Source organism: Cylas formicarius, unplaced genomic scaffold (assembly GCF_029955315.1).
Source record: "Cylas formicarius isolate icCylForm1 unplaced genomic scaffold, icCylForm1.1 PGA_scaffold_9__14_contigs__length_23061073, whole genome shotgun sequence".
NCBI classification, from domain to species: domain Eukaryota; kingdom Metazoa; phylum Arthropoda; class Insecta; order Coleoptera; family Brentidae; genus Cylas; species Cylas formicarius.
The window spans coordinates 9,627,628-9,651,385 of record NW_026844365.1 but is presented as its reverse complement, the minus strand read 5'-3'; the positions used below and the strand labels follow the sequence as shown (position 1 = coordinate 9,651,385).

Here is a 23,758-nt window from a genome sequence, read left to right as displayed (position 1 = left end):
CACCCCTATCGCGCGCGCGGTGTCGGTCGGTGACAGGGCGCCGCGACGCCGATAAACGCAACGTCCGCGTCGCCGCTAGGTCGCATGATCATCGCGCGTAAAAAAAAGAATCGCGAAAGGAAAAGAAAAAACGGCTCCCCATTACGGTTCGTGTCGACACCCCATTCGATAAGGCACCGACCTCCGCGAAAGCATTACGATAAATCCACCGAAAATACACCATCCCCAAATTAACATATATTCAAATTTTGAGGTACGCGGACCGAGAAAGTGAACGAGCGAGACAGAGAGAACGTTCCCCGGTCAGAGATCGTAATCTCGCGGTTATGGTCGTGCACTACCACGACGACGACGACGACGACGACGCTGCGGCGCGCCACTGACCCAGGGGGCCTCCGCTACCACCCCCTGCGACACCCCTCCCACCCGGGGGTTATTTATGGCGTTCCTTGACCGACTACCTTATTGTTTGACTAACTATACCGTTTGTCACGGTTATCTACGGGTGTATCTCGCCTTTATCTCCTGTAAATTTAGTGTTTAAGCCGTTTAAAATGTTTATTATGGGTAAGGCGGGCACCCGGGAAGCGCTTTCGCCCGGACGCGAGGGGTGAGTTATTTTTTAAAACCGTCCGGCCCGACCTCTGGCGCCGTAAACGGAAAGGATAAGGGAACATTCCTTTAAACGCGTGTCTGCTACTACGCAAAGCAAGGTAAGATCGTACGGTGAAAGAATATTCATCCTTCTCTTCACCTGAAAGGATACTCTGATTGGAATCGATGTCTATGAAGATGATGTTGATACGCATGCCAGGCCTAGCAGCTGTATTAATGGCAGTGTTAATATGACTAGAAAAGTGAAGCCTTTCATGCAGTGGATCCAAGGAGAGCAAGCTTAATTTTATCAAATATTCCAGTGGCAGCAGCTTTTTAACATAGAAAGTAAAGTTTAAAAACAAGGACGAAGTTCATACTATTACACACTACGTCTTCTGCAAGATGCAAGGCATGCAATTGGAGAAGCAGTTGCTCAGCGTGCGGTCCATTCAATTAAACGCAATCATTGTTCGGTGCCCAGATATTGATGTTGATCTGACGTCCGCAGGGCAGCTGGAGATCGTCAAATCATTGAGCTAGTTGATAGAGACTGAGGGCTGAGAGTTAAGATCATAATTTTTTTTATACTTATAATTGCTTCTTATTAGTCTGAAATTATTCGTGGAATTCCTTAGAATAACTATGGAATTCTTTGGAATTCCTCTCGATGGAGCTTAAGGTACAGGGGAGACGTGACGCGCAATTAAAACACGCTCATCAATATAGTCTTTGTTAATTATTTCAATAAAGACAATCATAATAATCGTAATAATATCCTTCTATACATTCAACTATTTACAGAAAAACAGGAGATAGAAATCATTTACAACATTCGGGCTTCGAATAAAAAGCCAACAAAAATAATAATGTTAGTTCTCGTAATATTACACAATAGAAGTAATAATAATAATAATAATGATAAATCTTACAAGTTCACTGACGTCGGTAAAACTTTATACATAACAAATTCGTCTAACTGAACGCAACAATAATAATTGAAAATATTACATGGTGAAATCTGAAAAAACATCCGGCTAGTTAGGTATATTAGGTTTAAGAGGATCGTGAAGATTGTTCGAAACGAACGAAATGCTCCTACAAACGACAAACTCTGCGTGCGCAACTACTACCCGTTGTCGGCCAAAAAAAAAAACGAAAGCGCCCCTCCCCTCGTACGCACTGTGGTCGCGCCGCCGCCTCCGATGCATTTTGTTTTTTTTTCCTCGGTTTTGTTCAGTATCACAGATAAATTAAATGCATTTTACACAAACACGCAACAGTTTTTTTCGACGTGCGCAGATTTGATCTGCGCGCGCGCGCACTTGCAACGGCTATCACATCCGGTGACGTATATTGGTTTTGCACTTTGTCCCGTTATTGCTGCTGCTACATCTGAAAACGAAGAAAAGAACATTATTAAATTACAAGGTAAAAATTGAACTAAGATTCATATAATTTAATAAGGGGCTCCAAAGGTTTACTAGTCACCATTAAAATTAGCGACTTTGTTAAATCGAAATTTTTAAAAATATGTACAGACTGAGGTGTGCCATATGAAACAAATTAATTATATTGGGTTGTTCGGAAAGTCATTTCGTTTTTTTTGGGGAACATGAAAGACAGTTTTCGTATAATGAATAAATATTTTATTAAATTATATATTGGCCATTCTGGTCCAACACCTTTTGCCATCTTTCTGGCAGTAACATAATTCCCCTCTCAGAAAAGTTTTGGTCCTTGCTGCCAAAAAACTGGTTCAGGTGGTTTTTGACATCTTCATTTGAGGTAAAGGTTTTGCCATCCAAAAAATTTTGCAGGGACCGGAACAAATAGTAGTCGGAAGGCGCCAGATCTGGAGAATATGGTGGATGTTGCAGTACGTCCCATTCAAGCTGTAAAAGTTTTTGGCGAGTGACCAAACTTGTGTGAGGTCTCGCATTATCGTGGTGGAACACTACACCCTTCCTGTTGATTAATTCGGGCCTCTTCTCTTTAAGTGAATCATTCAATTTGTCCAGTTGATGACAATAGACTTCTGAACTAATCGTTGTATTGTCCGGCAAAAGCTCAAAAAAAAAACGATTCCTTTGACATCCCACCAAACGGAGAGCATCACCTTTTTTTTGGTGAATGTTGGCTTTTGACACGCTTTGAGCCGGTTCATCTTTTCTGCTCCATGACCTCTTGCGTTTAACATTGTTGTATACAACCCATTTTTCGTCCCCAGTAATAATCCGCTTCAAAAATGGATCATTTTCTTGACGTTTGAGGAGCGAATCACACACGTCAACGCGACGACACAAATTTCGCTCCGTAAGGACATGGGGCACCCACACATCGAGCTTCGAGGTTAAGCCCATGCCTTTCAAATGGCCATAAACAGTCGAATTCGACAAATTTAATCCCTCACCGATCTCTCGTGTGGTTATTCGCCGATTTGCATCAACTAATGCCTTTATCGCATCTTTGTCAGCTTCGACCGGCCTTCCGGACCGTGGTGCATCTTCGACATCAAAATTGCCGGATCGAAATTTTGCAAACCAGTTCTGGCACTGGCGTACTGTTAACACGCCTTCTCCATACACATCCGTCAATTTTTTTCTCGCTTGCACAGCATTTTTACCTTTTCTGAAGTAAAAAAGTAAAATATGACGAAAATGCTGCTTATTGCTCTCCATATTTAAAAGGGCACCAACCAAACACTACTGCGTAGAATTAATAGAACTTTTTCACACACAAGCCTTGCAATATCAGCTCTCAAGACATATAATGGTTATGCGGCTTAAGTGTGAAGTTGGTTTCGAAAAAACGTAATTAAGTCCTCTGGCGGGAAAAAACGAAATGACTTTCCGAACAACCTTATATATTGCTGCTGGAAGACTGGAAGTTCCTATTGTATAGCTGAAAATTTTTGTAGTGTCATTTTAACTGAGTTGAAACACTTCTAAACGCTGGCTAGTTAACAACTAAAAGATACTTATTTACAAATAAGTTAACATTAGCATTATCTATGGATCTTTTGTATATATCACGTTAATTTACCTGAAAGATTCGACACTCTTAGTTCATATATTCTTTGATTTTACGTATTTAGGGCACAAAGTGCAGTTCGGAACTTTCGGAAAAGTTTTCGTTGTTGTTGCTTATTTGTCTTTTCTATTCTACGTTTTGAGACATTTCAGTGAAGTGAGATAACGCAACAATATGTCGTGCGTTTCATGCAACTCCCAAAACTGTCGAGAGGGAATGGCTGAGATGCATTATATTAAGGTGTAACTAAAACAATCCAGTTGAACATTTTTTGTTTCGTTGTTTTAATAAGTGTTGTATAAAATTGAAAGACAAAAATTTTATATTTTGAAATATAGAACGTGGCATTACAAAAGAATATATATTTGTGTGTTATGATACTTCCGAGAAATATTTATATGACACAAATATTCCAAAGAACACGTATTTCGTATTACCTCTTACGGCTACTTTTTACTGAGTCGAACTTGCTGACGTTTCGCCAATCAACCTGTTGGCTTCTTCAGAGCTTGACTGAAACTGGCTCGAATTTTACTCTGTACCTGCTTAGAGTAAAGTGTGAGAAAGTTTCAGTCAAGTTCTGAAGAAACCAACAGGATGATTGGCGAAACGTCAGCAAGTTCGACTCAGCAAAAACCGACGCAGGAGGAATAAAGAAGTTTTGTGAAAAGTATTACAGTAGCCTCTGGAAATTTCTTTGAAAAATATCTTACGCCTTTTCATCTACAACTTTTACAATATCAAAAATGGAACTTAAGAACAGTTAAATGATTAGTAAAGCGCCTATTATTGAGAAAACTGATCCAAATATTGTCTAGGGAAACGCCCTAGAAGAAAGCAAAGCTGAAAAAAACAAAGTAGTCCTCATAACCCACAAAATAATAGATAGATAAATCTCGATAGAACTTTAATTTATTTAAATTATAATAATATACAATTTGGTATAAAAAATTTGGCTTGCATAAATGAATCTACATTAGATATTGTCTGTTAAATATGGACGGTAATTTCCTAGTACTGATCGGTAGCTGGATCGACAGTTTTGCATCTTTATAGGAAAAAGAACATATATTCAATAGAGACAGAATATAATTTTAACATTAAATTTCAAAAATTTTGTAGACACTGAGAATGACATTGCCTCTCGACGCTAAGCCTCGATAGGATCAAATTTCTTTAAGTTAAATCGAATGCAGGAGTTCTGGATTATCTGCAAACTTCTCCAATCCGATGCAAGACTGCAGGACAATAAACCGAACTGGAGTACACAAATGTCTTAATTGATAGTACTATTTTGGATCGCAGTGTTCAAAATATGTTCAAACGGTAAAATTAGACTTGGTCTAGCACTTCATCTAACACTTCATTAACCAACTGGTGAAGTTGTTGCAAATTATCGGGGTAATAAATATGTCACCGAGGCATATGTTCCCAGATAAGTGATTTTCCAACGATGTACCTTTTCTGGTCTTTCCCGTATATAAAACCGCATCGACCGCAGAACCCGTACAACAAATTACTGATGATAGATTAAATAAAAACTATTTACTTTGCTTGTTTCTTCGGTCGACTCGGATTTGGGTGTTTCGAGAACCGGATCGTTACGTCACCGGCAACCTCAATAGATAAAAGGATAAACGCGCGAGGTTAAAAATGGAAAAAGTCCATTTAGGCTGATGTCAAACGGAACGAATGACCGGCCGAGAGCGGTCTTGGCATCATTGTCGATATTAGATATTGAGGTTAATTTTTTAATTACGCCTGGCCCACCACTCGTAATTTGCAATTTATAGGTTAGCTTGTTACAGCAACGGTTTGTCCTTGGGGACCGAAATTGGCACAGAAATGAACAGCGTTGAAAAAAAACTTTTTGTATTTTTGTCTCTTTCCGTTCTCTGTCTTCTGTTTTCCGTTTCTCTGAAGACGCGGCATTAATTGCCCATAACTTTCGTTCGCTCCTATTAAACAGTCTATAGGACATATAAGTCAATAAAAAATGACCGCGGAACCATCTTTTTTTTTCGATTTTCGACTGTTCTTTGGACATCGTTATGAAACACGATAAATGTCCGAAGTTCTCGAAAACCATTTATGCCTTCAAAAAAAATGTGATAGAGAAGATCCGCGAGAGATGACGGCCTATAAATCTTTATTCTTCATAATTTTCAAAAATGTAAAAAGTGTGTCCGAGTATTCGCAAAAAAAACTGAAAATTGAGGTCCCCTTATAAAGGTAATTGACGATAACTAAAGGGCTGTGCTTCAGTTGTCAGTTTCTTTCGCATGATCAGGGACAGTTAAAACTTTTGTATTTAAAATTTTCACCTATTGTACAGGATGTTCAAGATATTCCGTGCTATATTAAGAAACGTAACAAGTGTCTTAAATTTGCAGTTATCCACTTCAAATTTAGCAAAGAGGTCCACACCCACATTTAAATTGTTGAAACTGGGCGCCATCAAGTATAGCGAAGTATTTTCTAAAAAATTTTGAATTTTTTTTTGGGTTATTTTGGTTCCCAGAAAAAAAATGTTTTCTCCAAAACTATTACCCCGGTAGGCAAAATTCTTTAACCGACACACGCGGACGATCTAGTGCTATAACATTTATTTCAAGAATTTTTTTGGATTATATACAGTGCTTTTCAATTATGGACAAAATCCTAAAAGATCCTGAAAATTGTCTTTTCCAGAGTAACTTATTAGACGTAAATCAAAATTCGTATAAAATAAAGCGAATTGGTATAAACAGTATTATAGGCCACATTGAGAGCTACAATTTTCATTACCGGTTTCCGTTTCAGTGTATGCGATCACTGTTGCTCGAGATATTTGAAAAAATCCATCTGAAAATCATTATTCCTAGGCCTCAGTCTAGACGCGATGATGTCATTGACCATTACGGCATACTGCATAGTTTCAGAAAAAAATACTTTCTGGAAAACCATGGAACGTGGGAGATCCAGGGGTGTGACTTTTATTTCGGGCATTTGTTTGGATAGTGTACAGGATGTTTCGATTATGGACAAAATATCAAAAAGATCACGAAAATTACATTTTTTCTGGGTAAATTATTACCCGTAAATGAAAAACTATAAAACATGGGATAATTTGGTTTAAACTTTATCGTAAATTCTGACGAGAGAGAGTTTCAGGTTTCATCTATCATATAGGGTGCGCGAAATATTTGAAAAAATATCATTGGAAATCGCTATTATTTGTAAAAAAAATAATATTTACCAAAATTTACCATAACTTTGAAGTTCGGCGAGACGTGAAAGACACTGTATAGAAACAATGCGTCTCTCTGGGACAAGAAACCGCGAAAGGCTTTCTTTTTAAAATTAAAAGCTGATTCGCGCCCAGCGACAATTTTTCGAAAGCTATCTTGTTTATACAAGCCTTTCTGGTTTTTCGAGGAATACATTTGTCCGTTGTCGTGCCAGTTTTTTTAATGCGTGATTTCGAGGAATACGATCGTTTGGACTTTTTCCAGAAATGTTCACCGTACATCGCAGATATTCGTTATTCGTGCAACATATTTTTCAGTCGTCGAGCAAATGTTTTCACGTACATTTCCGGGATTCAGTTCACAAGGGTTTAAAAATATTTCAGGCATTCATATGAGGAGTACGGCAGTTTCAACTTTTTTAAAAAAATATTTTTTGTACTCGTACAATAAATTCAGTTGAAAAATGTATTTTTTAAATGTCGAGTGAGCGCGTTTAATTAATATCCAGTTGGGAAACATATTTCGAGTTGTCGAGTAAACATATTTCAAAACTTCGTTTGAATATCGTTTGATCGTTTGGACTTTTATGGTCGTTTCGACTTTTTTTTAAACTATGCCGTGCAATACAGTTCTGATATTCGCTTGAAAAATATATTGCTCAATTGTCTAAGAAGTGTTTTTAATTACATTTTAGACATCCATATGGACAAAATTTAATGTATCATGGCATTTGTCAATATTAGCTTGAAGAATAGATATTTTAAATTACATTTCAGACAGTAGAGAAACCTGTTTCGATTAGGTTGAGGAATATGATCGTTTGAATTTGAACATATTTCGAGTTATCATGGAAACAGACTTAAATACATTTCAGATAATCGTATGAAAAATATCATCGATTGAACTTTTTCAAAAATATATTTTCCATCGTCCTGCAATAAATTTCAGATATTCGCTTGAAAAATATTCGTTCAATTGTCTAGCAAATGTTTTTAATTATTTACATTTTGGACATGCAGTTGAGGAATATATTTTGATTTATCATGGAAACAAATTTAAATAATTTCACATTCGGTTAACGACTGTGATCGTTTGAACTTTTCCAAAAATATATTTTCCGTTGCCGTGCAAGGAATTTCAGATATTCGCTTGAAAAATATAATGTTTGATTGTCTATCAAGTGAATGATATTACAAATACTCTGGCATCAACATATTCGAGTTATCATGGAAACAGATTTAAATACATTTCCGATAATCATTTGAAAAATATGATCGATTGAACTTGTTCAAAGATATATTTTCCATTGCCGGGCAGTAAATTTCGGATATTCGTTGGAACAATATTTGCTCAATTGTCTCTGTCTATCTGTTTTTAATAACATATCCAGTTGAGGAACAAATTTCGATTTATCATGGAAACAGACTTAAAAATACATTTCAGATAAATGAAAACTATGATCGATTGAACTTTTTGAAAAGTATATTTTCCATTGCCGTGCAATAACTTCACGTTCAGTTAAAGACTATGATCGTTTGTAATTTCCCAAAACTATGTTTTCCGTTACCGTGGAAGAAATTTCGGACTATCGCTCGAAAAATACATTGCTTCAAATATCTAATAATTGTTTTTAATTTTTTAATTTTTTTTTGAGTTATTACTATTGTTTTGAATTATCATTCGAACATAGTGAAATAAGTTTCAGACATTCGTTTCGAAGTATATGTTTGAAAATGAAAAATACATATTTTGTTGTCGTGCAGTAAATTTCAGATATTTGTTTAAAATATACATTAGTTCAGTTGCGAAACTTATTTTGCGGTATTAAAGAAAAAGGGATATTTCGATGAAGAAAAGATTCGGAATAACAACGTCGTAGGGTTAACAGCCGCAGTGTAAAGGTGCGAAATATCAGTCGACATCTTTACGAAAACAAAACGCACGCCCGGGCATCGTAGGTAATTTAAGAACGTTGGTATAGTAAGAGTTCGGCTTCGTTCGCCCACACTCCTCCCGCTTTGGGCCGCTCTGAATGAAAAACGCTATCGCCACCTTCAAGACATTGACAAATGAAACGAGATTTTGATCAGTGAATGGTCTCCGAGTGTGTCTTCCTCTCCCCCATCCCCCACCCTTCCGCACCACCGAGCGATTTACGGCACCACATTGGCGGCGGCGGTTTAAATTTTTCTCGTCGTAAAAGTAACGGCGTTTGATTTTCTTCTAAAACCGCCGTCGATTTTACGTTTTTTCCATTGGGAAATGTCGTGGTCCTGGTCGTATTTTAAGAGCGACCAAATGTTCAATGGCAGAGCCACTCCGACTTGGTCGAGTCCTTAGACAATCGCTTTCTCTACCCGTCTATGGGTTGTGTCGCAGTCAACGACACAAACCCGTCGCCCCGTCGTGAATTCATTGTTTTAAATCAATAACCCATTTCGAAGCAAGGCCCTTTCTACTATATATATCCTTTCATACATTCATCTCTAACTTATTGTTGTAGACGGGGGTGTCGCTTTCTGTCGCTCGGGGGGATCAATCGGGAGAATCGCGAGGCAAGGAAATTTAACCATCGCCATTTTTATTGGTGGCGAATAATTAAAAGCATTCTACACGATAAGAGTGGTAGTCGTTTTGACTAGTCAATTAAGAAGTGGCCAATGCTCGGTCAATTGACCGGCCAGTTAAGAATTGGTCAAATGACCACTTGTGTGTCAATTAACCATTTAATTGACCGGTCAATTGACCACGCTCAGTTGACCAGCCCCATGATGATCCAGAAATATGCAAGTGGAATTTGATTCATGAAAAAATTAGTTTTCTATTTATTCATTAGCCTACCAAAGTTTGATATGATAGAAGAAATGAGAGTGTATTTTATTTTCTAAAAAATTACCTCGACTGCAAATTAAACTCTGCCTAGGTAACGAACATTCCAGAGTAATTGTTATTTGATTTTACGTCGGAGTCTTTGACAATACTTTGTTTAAAAAGCCGTCGATGTTGGTTAGCTAGTCTTAGGTCCTTGCATATTTTGAAACAGAAACTTTTATCGCATCTGGATACTACAGAAACTAACAGATGTGCTAGAACTTGCAAGAGTGTTGAAAACCAGTTTCACACGACGTGTGTCACGCGACACGTAAGACGGTATTAATCATTACTTGATTTTCCACTTCAGTTAAGCCCGTTGGATTCATCAACAACTAGGAGGAATCCAGAAGATTTGTAAATAGTATATCTCTTTGTGATATTTTCAATAGGCGGTTGCGTCTGAGTGTAGGACAGATTATTAGAACGAATTTATAGGAGAAAAAAACTTGAATAAAAATTTATTTATTTTCTCTTTATGTTAAACTGCCGAAGGTTAAGGTTTACTTACATTCAGTAAATTACAGCAAGTCATTATCCACTTTTCATGTGGCACACTTTTAAATATTCTTTCACGTTGCATTACGTGGCAAAAACTATTAAAAAAACATCTTACCGTTTTATCAGCTGGAAATATTTCAAACGGGCGACACGTATCCTCCATTCAGACCCGGCGAGCTGCAACAAAACAACAAGAATGAAGAACGAGAGTCGAAATAGAAAAAGAGAGAGAACGGGAGGATTAGACAATAAGCGCGATAAGAATTAATTATGGGCAAGGCGAACGGCATCGGGTATATACACGGACCACACTTAATGAGGTTTGATGTAACAGTTTTTTTTTTGCTGTGATTGATTGGCACCGATACGTCCAATTCGAGTCGTGAGATAAACGCGTTTCGTCAGGTGTGACTTTGGTATTAACTCGCGTGGCCTTCGACATACCGGGTGTCTAAACGTACCTCTTGTAGAAGGGTTTGAACGCCGCGTTATCCGTCGAGGTGGCGGCCATCTGGCCGCCCTGGTTCTGTTGCTGCCTTTGAGGGCTTTGCATCCTTCCGAAACCACCCAGAAAACTGCCCGACGATTGGGAGTACGCTCCGTTAGAGTTGCCTATGCACGGGCCTCCCTGTCCGGGCACCAAGTTACCCGTAACCGTGGGTAGTTTCATGTTGGGCGGCGTCTGCGGAGGCGTGTCCGTCTGGACGTCGGGAAACCCTTGCTGGCAGTGGCTGGGGAGGAAGCCCCCGTTGTTCGAATACCTGTAATACCGAACCTCGGCTAGTACCTTTAGACTAAGTGCTACGGTCCGATAATCTTACCGTGAGCTAGGCAAGGCGAACCCGTTACTGCTGCCTAACCACTGCTGCGATGGCGGCGGTGGCGGCGGCGTTTTGCAGGCCGCCGTGTCCGCCAACGACCAGATTTTGGGCTTGGAGGGAGGAAGAGGTACGCCGCAATCCGAGGATTTCATCTCGGGTTTCATGTTGAACCCGTTGCCCAAGATGTGGTGCATGTTGGCACCAAGGATGTCATCCTTGCGATCCTCGTCCGTCATATCGTCGTCGTCGAGGTCTTTGTTGGACCTTTCCGACTTTATCCTGCCGTGTATATCTGGATGCGAAAGGAAAGAACCGGGTGAACGTATGAACAAATAAATGTCCGCAAAATGGGGGTGCCTTTAGTCGAAATTCGAACCCTCCCACACCCTTCGCGTCGAAATTTAGCCAAACAACTGCGTAACAATAAAGTCTCGGGTCCGTTTAAAGGGCCATTCGGCGATTTTATAATTGAATAAAGAGACCGAAACCCTCCTGAAGTAATTAAGGGTTATAGAGCCGGCGCGCGAACCGAGGGGGAGAGATCTTTATTTATTCTGCGAGGGTAAAACGCCGCATTAACTGCGGATCGGATTAGGGGGCGTTAAAAAGGAAAATGATATTTTATTAAGAGGTATATACATCGATAGGACGATGCCGCGTTTGATCCGCGCGAGGGTCTTTATTAGTTATAGGGAATGATAAGATTTGTCGGGGTGTCTGGTCGTCTATGTCTGATCTTATATATTTCATAACATTTTCTCATAACATGGGCGAAATATGAGAGTTTCTTAATATTGATGTTAGCAATGATTTCTTTATTTTTCTTCATTCTGTTCATGACTTCTATCCAACTTATCCTCAACATGCGCCTGTACATCCCCATTTCAGAAGTTTCCAGCTTTTTTAAGGTAGCCTCTGTGAGAGTCCAAGATTCTACTCCATACAGCAGGGTTGAGAACAAGTAACGTTGGCTCATTCTCATTCTGAGCTCAATTTTCGGTTCTGTGGACACGAACCACTTTCTTCATACATATGAACCTTGCTCTTGCTTGTTCAATTCTGGATTTTATTTTGTTTCCAGTGACTCTTGGTCATAACGTCAAGTTTACATTGGTCGATCCACAGTTCTATCTGTATATAACTTACAGTTTAAGAGCGTAACAGTTGCATCAATTCTTATTGTTTCTAGTGTTCGAATAATTTTTTCTTGTTGCACTCTGTCAAACGCTTTTTCGACGGCATATAGCACATAAATACATCGCAGTTCATATCTCGACATCTTTGAGTTAAAACTTGAATGCTGGACAGAGCCTCCCTTGTACCTAGAACCTTACAGAATCCGAACTGATCCGATTTTGGGGTGAATTCGTTGAGTATTATTTTCAGAAGCAATTTTAAAACATGACTCATCAGACTTATGGTGCGGTGATCATAGCAATTTCTAGCCTTCGCTGATTTAGGAATCGGGATAAACGTCGACTTCAACCAACCAACTTCCTAGGGTTGTAAAATTAGGAATTCATTGTCAAGTAAAATAAATTTTCGTTCTATTTGCCATTTATGGATTTTTATAGTCGAAACATGGACGATAGGCAAAACCAACTCAGTCAGGGTCTCCAATCAACATTTCTGATGTTAATTGTTTTTGTGTGTAAATAAATTATTCTATTCTATTCTATGTGGCAGAAATATCAGTTAGTAAATCGAGGGTATCACACGACAAAAGAAAGCAGGTATAAGTAAGGCGATTCCAGTAGAGGCAAGTAATGTCTATCACAACAGTATTTTCCGATATGTTGAAGCTACTGTAGGTTCCCCAGCTCTCGCAATATCAACAGACAAAACCAACTTGCAGAGTTTTCAACGAAATATATTCATATGATCATGGAGTCATGCAGAAGCGTTAGACAATTCAGCTAAAGTTGAAGCACAGAATATCAATTCCAATATTCCCAGGGTTTCAGTACCGACGGGTGATGAAAACGAGTCACTCCCATCGATAAAAGGAAGCAGGCGGTTGTTGCCATATTGACCATATCAATACTAAAGACCAAACCAATAGAGTCAACAAAGTTGATATATGTTCGAGGGGATTTTAGTTTCCCTGAGATCCCAGCTGAGTACAGAAATGTTATTAACGTCTCATGGATTGGACAGTCACCAGTGTGGGTCAAATATCAGCACGAAATATTAAAGAAGCGGATGCTATTGTTTTTTCTTAAACTTCCAACATATTGACAATATAATTAACTAAACTAACTACAACTAGATATCCTCAAAGTCTTTCTACTGTCTCCTACAACAAAGACTAGCATTAAAAGCGTCAATTACATGCATCTAACAGCGATTCAAAGAAAATCCCGTTAATAACCTAACAATTGTACGGCATTTACCTGGGCTCGAGTAAATTTATGTGACAAGCTAATTATCCGGTATCAGGTTCGGTTGCGCAAGAGGTCCGCATAATTAACGTTGACGCTTATTAAAATAATTAACTTCGTTAAGCACGTCAGAAATTAGGCAATTAGGCGAGGATATAAAGCTTCGGCGGAGATGCGCGCCGCGCCGCGGGAATATCGCAACCGCCGTGAAATTCCCGCGGGCTTAGATCCGGAGATCTCACCGACCATCCGCAATAACCAGGGTTGGAGGCAACTCACCTGCGTCTTCTCGCTTATCGTCGTCCTCTTTGTCTTTGTCGTCGCCGTCCGACACCAGGGCGTCGTCGTCGTCGTCGGTTTTATTTTTGGGCTCCCACGTCATTTTGTTCTCTTTTTTCAGCCGTCGTCTCGCGTTCGCGAACCACGTCGACACCTGCCGAATCACATATTCCAAATAAATCACCCATGAGGTGTCACTAATTACCATCGAATATAGAAGAGATAACAAAAAGATAAATTTCATCGCATTATTATAAAATAAAAACGATAAAATTCGATAAACGCACTCTCATTGGTCATAACGTCAGAGATCATTCCGCTAGCTAGCAGCCATATATTTTCATATATGTAATATTTGACTTTTACTCATATATGAATGATTATTTTTCGACAAGCAAATCTTAGCTGTCATTTTCTTAGTTTACTATTAGTTATTTGCGAAATTCCAAAAAATGAAGTGCTTGCTGAAATTGTAGACATAATAAATTAGCTCAAATTAGGCAAAACCATTTTTTTCCCGATTATCCGTCTAAAATAGCAAAAGATTTTTTTTCATACAAACTTGAATGTTGAAACAATTTCTATTTGTCTCTGAACTGCATTGTTAAGTAAGGCGTCTGCAAAGTTAGCTAGCTAGAAGGTTAGGAATAAAGAATGCGCTTGATTAGCGTTCCAGCAAATCATAGTTTTCATTTTCAGTGATTATTAGTGTTTTTGCATGTATTTGACTAGTTATTCTCTTACCTCTTACCTCAGTTTGTATTTTGTATTTAAACAATCAGAGACAAGAAAATCGCTTTACCTGACTTAGTTCTGTAAAAAATTGGAGCGTTTTGTTTAGAAACAAACCGCAGTTGCAAAATATTTTTGCTTATTTCGGCAGTTGATTTTAAGTGCAATAAATTCGAAAACCCAAAAAGAGAAAATTTACGAGGTTTTGTTCTTACACTTAACCACAGGAAACGGGAAAATTTTCAAGCATTTTTCTTTTGGAATTTACATGAATTATTATTATAATTATTATTATCAACAATGTATTTCATAACCAAAAGAAATCCTACTTGTTATGCAGCCATATTCTGAACGCACAACACAAACTGTAGTTGAAATTAATGAACTCGCTTTAGACTGGAATGGCAACGGAGTGATAGAAAAGCGAGGCAAATTTTCCAATAACGGGTGGACGTAAGGATTGTTGTCTTTCTCTTACTCATTTATATAAATGGCTACTTACCTTACCGATATATTCTTAAAGAAATTGTTTACATATTGTTATTTAGCGATGAAACAATATTTTCTTTAAATATTTTTATAAAATAAAATTTACATTAATCAAATCAATCAAAATTGAGAATCAAGCTCAAAACCTATGAAAGCTATAAAACAATTTCTTTATTAGAGTTGTTCGCCATTAGTAGAAAGGTGTAAGACAAATAAAACAGTATGTTTCACTCAAACTAAAATTTGCCCACTTAAAATGCACAAAGCCTTTGCAGTTGTTATCAACCATGATACTCTTGTCTCTAGACTAACGAAAAACATTCGATTTCGTCTCCGAAAGCTTACGGAAGACTTCTTGGGTATCTGGTGGACGCTGTACAATAAAGTAAAGTCTGTTCATAGATATAAGAAAGTGACTGATACAAATTAAGGAAATACCTGGGCAAGCTGTAAGAATGAAATATGGCCGAACCGGTCCGTACCTTGCTTAGAATTTAATTATTTGGGTTTTTTTTTATGTATGTATTTATGTTTAAATCTAAAATAAAATTACAAATTATTTTTATTACCTACATAAATTACTTAAAATTATGCACGTAATATATCAGTATCACTATCGCTCTCATCGCCTGTTCTAATTATTATTATTTCTATATTATTTGCAATATGGATATACGATTGTTCTGCTTTTTCTTTATGTTTAACAGAATTTGCCCAACTTTGTGGAGGGATGTTACAAACTTCGGTTTCTATAAGTTTGAGGACATTGGAGTTAACACGGAGAAAAACATTGTTACGACGAATGGCAGATTTAAGTTGGTACCAAACATGTTCAATGGGATTAAATATACAGTGGTAAGGTGGAAAGCCATAAAACTGTATGCCCTAGATTTTCTGCATAATTATCACAGACGTATTCTTTTTGTAGGTTCAAGCTTTGTAGAACCTCAATTAATTGCTTTTTGGTATAATCTTCGTGAAAGTAAATGTCGTTATTATACATGTAGTTTTGGATTGTTGCTTTTGTGTCACATGAGGAAGGGGTTTTAATCAACTGTCTACTGTGATAACTTGCATTGTCCATTACAATGACGCTATTAGGAGGAACGTTTGGAACTAGTTTGCTGCTTGCTTGCTGACATCACGTTCAATGAGAGTCAAATAAACATTGTTTATAACTTTCTTAGTCTCAATAGAATAGTGTTTTCTATATTTGGGCGGGAGCATCTCCTGAGATACACTAGACTCGCACATATTTTGCATAATTCGCACACGCTGTATTACACACGAAATAAGAATATTAAACAGAGGTAGGTATAAAATTATTTTCTATTACGATTCTACAATTTTACCTGAATTTAAATTCCGAAACTTTAGGTAATAATCTTGTTGCATTGTATATTAACGACCATCCTTGGATAATCCCATTCAAAAGCAATTGGTCACTTTGTTATATCTATAAACAGACCATACGCAACATCACATTCTTACCTGGGTAAGGGTCATTTTGGTGATGATGGCGAGCATGATCTTCTCCCCTTTGGTCGGGTACGGATTCTTTTTGTGTTCATTGAGCCACGCTTTGAGGGTGGCGGTCGACTCTCTGGTGGCGTTCTTCCGTCGCGCCGCCAGGTCGTACCCCGCACCGTACCTGCAACGATAAATCCCCCGTGAGCCTAATCGCGACCCCTATATGAGCAGATCAGCAATCGCCACGCGTTTCCTTTTGTTCGGCCGTTTACGAAAAACCGCGTGTTCCTTATTCGAGTTTTACGACGACGGCACACCGGGTGTCACGTAAAAGAAATAACGGGCCTCGCGGAAAGATTTATGCCGACCCTAAAAGAGCGGAAAATGCCTTTATTGCCGAAGGGACCAGGAAATTTACTTAGCACAACATCGATAACGTATAGCGCTCGCCGCGTGGGGGGAAGGAAAACAATGTTTCCGTGTAAGACGGCGTCATTTGAATACGAACGAAATTGACCTAATTAGGTAATAAACGTCAGAGCGCCGTGTTTATCTTGTTGTCCGTGTATTTTTTTTAACTCCCCCTTCGGCCAAGCGTTCGATCAGTTAAGCGAGTCGCACGCTCGCTGCATTGAGGCAGGGGCGTCGATGAGCTCCTTTCCGACTGGGCTTTAGCATTTGGTGAAGTGATTCATAGAGCTTTGTATATTCACACCATAACCCTGCATAGTCGTGGTGGGTTCTATTCTTTATGAGGTAAAGTGTCGGTGAACTGAAGCTCACTATCCGTCAGGGCGTTCCTTGGAGCTAATCTAGAGTCTAGTGCTATATTTTGACATTGAATATTATGCAGCTTATCATGTAAGCAGTTCATAAAAGCAATAAAGAATGGGAACATAAAGAATAGTCTGAGGACAATCGATGGGCTATACGATGTTTTATGAAATGCAGGAGTAACTTTCTGAACTATCATTTGCGACTACAGTGGAAGCAACTTTAACTAATAAAAACAATTAACTTGAGAAGAATGAATTGTGTCCTAAAAAGTATCAAATAGGAAGCTTTTCAATTTTTACAGTTCACATAGATATTTCTTGTAGAAAAACCTCCGAAGCTTGATTACTGATTGGTATCGAATACGATGAAGGCGAACGGGTAGACCTAGATTTTCACAGAAAGGAGTGCAATAGGTAATGGAACCTTTGAAGTCTACTCAAGTATTCCTTATTTAATAATAGAGTTTTCAAAACACGTTCGATTATTTTTTTTTTACATAGAGACTTCCACATCCTATTTACAAAACTTCTGAATGCCTCCTGCGTCGGTTGTTGTTGAGTGGAACTTGTTAACGTTTCGCCAATCATCCTGTTTGCTTCTCTAGAGTTCAAACTGGCTCGCATTTTACTCTGTAGCTGCTAATATATTGTTTGAGGGGGGCGGAGCTAAATGAGGGGCATAAACGTTGTCTCGGATGACTAATTCCCATATTCATGAAAGGTAAAGAACTGGGTCGCGGTTAAGATTGTATGGTTGCTTATACATTTCTATACAATCTACAATCATACAATCTTAACCGTGACTCAGTTCTTTACCTTTCACCAATATGCGAATCAGTCATCCGAGACGCTGTTTATGCCCCTCATTTAGCTCCGCCCTCTTCAAACAATATATAAGCAGGTACAGAGTAAAATAAAATAAAATAGTTTCATTCAAGCTCTGAAGGATGATTGGCGAAACGTCATCAAGTTCGACTCAACAATAAGCCAAGGGAAAATTAACTATTAAAAAGCATCGTTTAGTTTGATTAATCAATATTGATCAAATCAAAATGTAAGTTTAAAACAATTTACAATATTCACATCATATTTACCACAGTAATTCTTTCAGAGTTTTATGGCAAATTGTTTAGAACATCATTTTTATTAAAATTTAAAAATTGTTTCAGACCGCTTCACAAAAAAAAAGACCAAAACATTTTTGGTAGTTGATTTAAATTAAAATGAAATGAAATGAAAAACCACAGTTTCTTAAATGCAGAGGAAGCGAGACTATATGGAATTCACTTGTGAATACAACCACAAGATAAAAAGCACTCAATGATTCACGTGAAATACCTCTATTCAAGAACAAGATCTGGCAGCGGAAAAGTCTGAAGCCAAGAGGAGATTTTAAAAGCCACGCGTAGTGCGAAACGAACGAATACGATTCCGAAGCGGAACCGAATTCTGCCGACAGCGTCGCACCTGCGATTGTTCTCAACGCGCCGCGACGCTCCAATCAATAGCGGCGTCGCGTTCGGCCATTTTGTCTCGAAGCCATTCAGACGCTCGCTGCCTGGCGCTGACCGCGGGCTGAGGCACACGCGCGTTCCGCGATTTCAATTCGACGTCCGACATTCCCGAATTTATCCAAAGGGTTCAGGTCAAGCGAGCGAGGAGATCGATCTCGGCACACAGCAATCGGGTTTTTGCCCGACATCCCTTACTACTGACCCCGTATCAAATTCGGTACGGACGGGGAAAAAATGAAACAGCCGCAAGAGCATCCCCCCGATTAAACCATCAATCTTTCGCCCTTTATAAACGACTTAAATGGTTTAGGAAACGTCCGCCCAGCCGGTCGAGTCAGCGGAAACCGTATACGGAACAGCGTGGAAATCGAAGGGAAAACCCCGATTTTTTCTCCGATTTTTATTGACTCCGCAGTAGACGCCTTTCCCCTGTCTATTCGTTTTCGCTGGAAAAGTAGCGAGTTTAATAGGGGTGAAACCACTCTAACCGTAATCAAATCCCCCTCTTGCGTCCTGGCAGGACGGCGGCGGGGAAGAACGATACGTTTTCGATACGACGAAGGTTCTGGCCGGAATAATTGACTCGTCGAGATTCGGTGAATTAAAAAACTCCGGTTTTTTGGAGGGTTGGAGGAGTAAGGGAAAGGGAGTTATAGTGTTTTAGCTAAGAGTTGTCGGTTTGAAGACACCAGATGGTATAAGCTCTTTTTTGGTATTTAAAAATAAGAACTGTCAGTCAACTGTGGAAGTGTCATGCTATATGAAGCACGAAGTGGTTGACAGGTCAATAGCAGGTGTCAGCCGAAACTAAAAGATCTACAAGTTGATAGTAGGTATTATACCAAAAAACATTATATATTTATACCACGCCACCACAATCACATGAAAATAGCATAACTCCAAAAATCCAAATTTTAAAGTAGTACTAACACTAAAGTATCCAAATTGATATGAGCGAAGCTTTGGATATGAAAGATGGAACCATTCCCTTCTGACCAGACAACGGTTAAAAACAGAATAAAATGAGGATTGTCTTTTCTTTGAGACAAGACACTTAAGATTTTTTAGACATTCATCAGCTGGAAATAAACTTAGAAACTTAGACAACTTAGGCAATGTTAGTCTACATGGATAATGGATGGAATATAGCCTATTATTGGGCAATTTGAACTCTTTGAAACCGTATGCTAATCTGATGAGCAGAATATTTGGGCTACAGAGACGAGCTATAAGAATTAACAAGATTGGAATATAGAGACGATTGCTACACCGCTAGATCGCTGGGAGCGATGTGATATAATATGTGTTTACATACTCGAAACTATGTTGTTTGTTAAAAAGAATACAAAGAGACCTTTATTGATCCCAAAGCGTTGTCGAAGTGGTCCAGCAGTTTATATTGGCATAAAGCTATTGCAGTTTGAAAGCTATAAAATTGTTTTCCAACATCTTTGGTGTGCTTCGTAGCATTCAAGATTTCAAATTGTGTTAGTAATAAAATAATACGTTTAAATTGGTTTAATATGTTTTTATAGACGTTATGTACGTTCTTTATTATGACTGGTATATGGTGTGACGTGACAATACGCGTATGCTAACAACAACAAAGAGAGTGAAATTGAAGCGAACCTCGGTGGTACTATGTACTATTAACTATTTGATAAGAAACGGAAACCCAAAACTTGCTCAATCCTTGCCAGTTTGGTATTTGGGGTCAAAAGCAGGGGAGGTTTGTCTTTTAACACTCCCGTCGTTCGGTAGGTGGCAGCACCGACATCGTCCGCCAATTCCCATTAGCAACCGACTCCAGACTCGACTCGTACGCCCCCGTTCCGCCCCCGTATAGAGATCCAGGAGACGCGCGGGCAGAGAAAAAACCCCGCTCCGTTTCCATGAATAAATAACGTACGTTCCGCGCGAGGAACGCGAACGCTGCATTACAGCCCCGAATAAAAGTTCTACATTCTCTAATGAGGTGCTTAACAACAATGATATCCCTGTTCGCGTCAGCTCTTTCGCCGCCTCTTAAAATACGAAACCCGCTAAATATTTATCGCTTATCTCATACCTTATTCAGCGGAACGCCGTTGGGAACTTGTCGGATTATGTGTCTGCGCGACATTCGCCAACAGCGCAACAACGCGCCCGCGGCAGATTGTTTCAGTCAATTATTAGACCCGGCCATTGTTTTTTTCTTTTTCTCGCCCGTCGGATCTCTTATCGGTGGGAACTTCTTTCGAAAACGCGTCGGTGGTTATTATTTTTTTTAGCCCAGTGCATCCGTTGACGGACGTCAATGCATCATCGCCTCAAGATAGAACTTTACTTCAGACTCTAACTATCTTGGTACCGTAACTCCAGAAGTATATTAGAGTAAAAACCACTATGTCGAACCTAAACGCAATGGTTAGATGCAAGTTAAAGGGACTAAAATCACACTTGGAGGATTTGTCCTCCTATAGGAACCGTAGAGGTCCCATTAGCCTCAGGCTCAGAGTTAGTACAGTGATGAGTAGCAGCATTTGCAACTGGGACTGGGACTGGGAAACATTTATATTAATACGGAATATCTCTTGGAAGTAGATTGCCCACGCATCAGGCTGAACAAGGTCATAGTCAAGTTTAACATCTGAATAGCAGAGGAATGAAAAGATAACAGTGTTATATAACTTCAAGGCGCCCTTGTATGGGTGTTAATTCTCGACTCTGGAACCTAAGAATTCGAAGGAACGAATAAGGGCGCATTATAAGAAGCATATACGAACCACTGAGGTTAAGAACTATGGGGGAAAAGTTTAATTTAAAGAAGTCTTAACTTTTAATCTGAATCGACAGGAGAAGACATGAACTTAGCGCACATCGTGAGGGGCAGCATGTACGAACCACTAAGACTGAGAATTGAAGGGAAAGTTTGAAAGAACTGTTAAGTGATACGCCTTAATTACTTGATCGAGTAAAGAAAAACCCATTAAACGAACATCATCACGTCTAATATCTAAATTGAGTGCATACCGAGTACCGTTTAAATATCTCCGAATCTGCTAAAACTGGAAAGATAAAATTCAATACAATTCTGGTAATCTTTCACTGATACAATTCTCAAGTTCATGTTGGCATTTATGAATGCTGCATGGATATATTAAGCCTAGCCGTAGAAAGGAAAAGTTTCATTGAAACATGTCAGAACTCTTAAATGGTTCGAGAGAAAGAGGAGTCATAATTCAGGTTCCTTGATAATACAAAAATGTCGTTGGTGGTGGTAACGTAAATAAATCAATTAAGAGGAGAACCATTCAATGGTCACATTATGGAAGTGGTATTAGAGATCTTAGGATACTCTTGTCTAAAGTGTTTTTTTATGTTTTTTTTTTTTAATTTGCGATTATCAATTCCAATTCCTATCAATAAAACGTTTTCCATTTTAGTCAATAATCAACCAAATTATTGACGGAGGGCGAGCTTATCTAATCGATAACTTACCCGTAGGCCGCTAGGGTGGGATCGTACGGGTAATACCCGGTGGTCGGTTGGAGACCGGCGCTGGTCCACGCGGACATGTCCGTCGCGCCGCTGGCATCTTTCAAACTGTAGGGATTGCTCTGCAAAACAAAAGACTAACGTCACCGATGGGACACGGCTATCGATACGGCTGTCGGTTGACGGTCTCGCCAAATTTATGCGCGGAATCAAATCTAAATTAATCGACGCGATCAGATAAAGCGGTCATTTGTTTCCGATACGGGCCCAAATACCTGTTTAAAGAGGTTCCAAACGGCCTTTAGTTTTAATTTTATCGAGGCAATAAAAGTATCGTCGCGTACTTTACGGCCTCGTTGAGTTTGTTTTGAAATTCTATTGCCCGGGTCCGGGTTTATTGATGGTTTATGGGTGGGCGTCGTCTGTACCATAAAAATTTTAATTCGCCGGTTGAAAAGCGGTGGAGGCGCAGAACGAGGTCGACAAGGGAGAATTAGGGTAGTAGGGATTTAATCTGGTCTCCCAACATAGCCTTCTCTTCTTCAAATGCCAATTCTTTTGATCGGTTATCTTCTGCAGTCAGAAGATAGAAGTTTTTGATCGGCGTATAGAGAAAGGGAAGATGATTATCGGCAGCCTTCTTAACGAAGAGTGAAATAGTGTCTCAGGCTTTAAAGAAGCTTTTTATTTAGAGAGAAAGAAGCTGAAGAGTGATACATTGTATGTAAATGTTACAGGAGCTTTTCTCCTGCTCTTTCCTCTGTCGTGGAGAGAGAAGTAATGCCTTCTTTCTTCTAACAAGTATAGGAGCTGATCATGGGCAACCTTTTTAGTACGAAATAGTTTTTGTATGGTATATAGTGAGTATATAGATAGCCGGTCTAACGGAGAAGATATGAACCAGCAGGCTGGGTGGAGGTTGGAGTCAGAATTCATCACACTCCCCAAAAAAGCAAGTGCGAAAACTTGTGGTGATTTTAGAATAATAAGCTTAATGAGTCATTTCTTAAAGTTATTTCTTAAGATACACAAAAGAATATATAGGCTTTGTGAAGAACAGATTGCACCAAATCAATTGGAATTTGTGAATGCCGTTGACACAAGAGAGGCTATTTAGTGTTCAACTGCTTTTTCAGAGATGCAGCTGTGATGTGTTTGCTTGCTTTATAGACTATCAGAAAGCATTTGACCGAGTCCAACATGATAAAATGGTCGACATACTAAAGAAGATAGGAAAGAATCCTAAAGATTTAAACATAATTATAAATTTGTATTGGAACCAGACGGCAGTTTCAAGAGTTGACGGCGGGCACACAGAACAAATAAAAATTTTGCGAGGGGTAAGGCGGGGATGTATTCTATCCCCTATCTTATTTAACGTGTACTCAGAATACATCTTTAGAGAGGCACTTCACAGTATCCAAGAAGGAATAACCATAACTGGTGCTAAACTAAATAACATAAGGTACGCAGATGACACTATAATGTTTGCAGATAGTCTTCAAGGACTACAAAATCTAATGGATAGGGTGACTGAGGCTAGCTCACAGTACGGGTTGGAAACGAATATAAACAAAACCAAACTCCTTG

The 23,758-nt window shown here is 39.0% G+C and overlaps 1 protein-coding gene across 2 annotated transcripts in view; it reads right to left on the bottom strand.

Annotated features, from left to right (window-relative positions):
• Nucleotides 1-1,328: 1,328 nt before the first annotated feature.
• LOC132707521 (homeobox protein caupolican-like) overlaps nucleotides 1,329-23,758 on the bottom strand; it is an 87,972-nt gene continuing 65,542 nt past the window's right edge. For both annotated transcript variants that reach the window (XM_060679412.1, XM_060679413.1), the window contains exons 3-9: nucleotides 22,172-22,290; nucleotides 16,423-16,582; nucleotides 13,711-13,864; nucleotides 11,051-11,342; nucleotides 10,691-10,990; nucleotides 10,345-10,406; nucleotides 1,329-1,989 (exon numbers count right to left, since the gene is read on the bottom strand). In XM_060679412.1, the coding sequence (XP_060535395.1) occupies nucleotides 10,367-10,406; nucleotides 10,691-10,990; nucleotides 11,051-11,342; nucleotides 13,711-13,864; nucleotides 16,423-16,582; nucleotides 22,172-22,290 (1,065 nt within the window). In that variant the 3' untranslated portion in view covers nucleotides 1,329-1,989; nucleotides 10,345-10,366. The remainder of the gene's footprint in view (nucleotides 1,990-10,344; nucleotides 10,407-10,690; nucleotides 10,991-11,050; nucleotides 11,343-13,710; nucleotides 13,865-16,422; nucleotides 16,583-22,171; nucleotides 22,291-23,758) is intronic.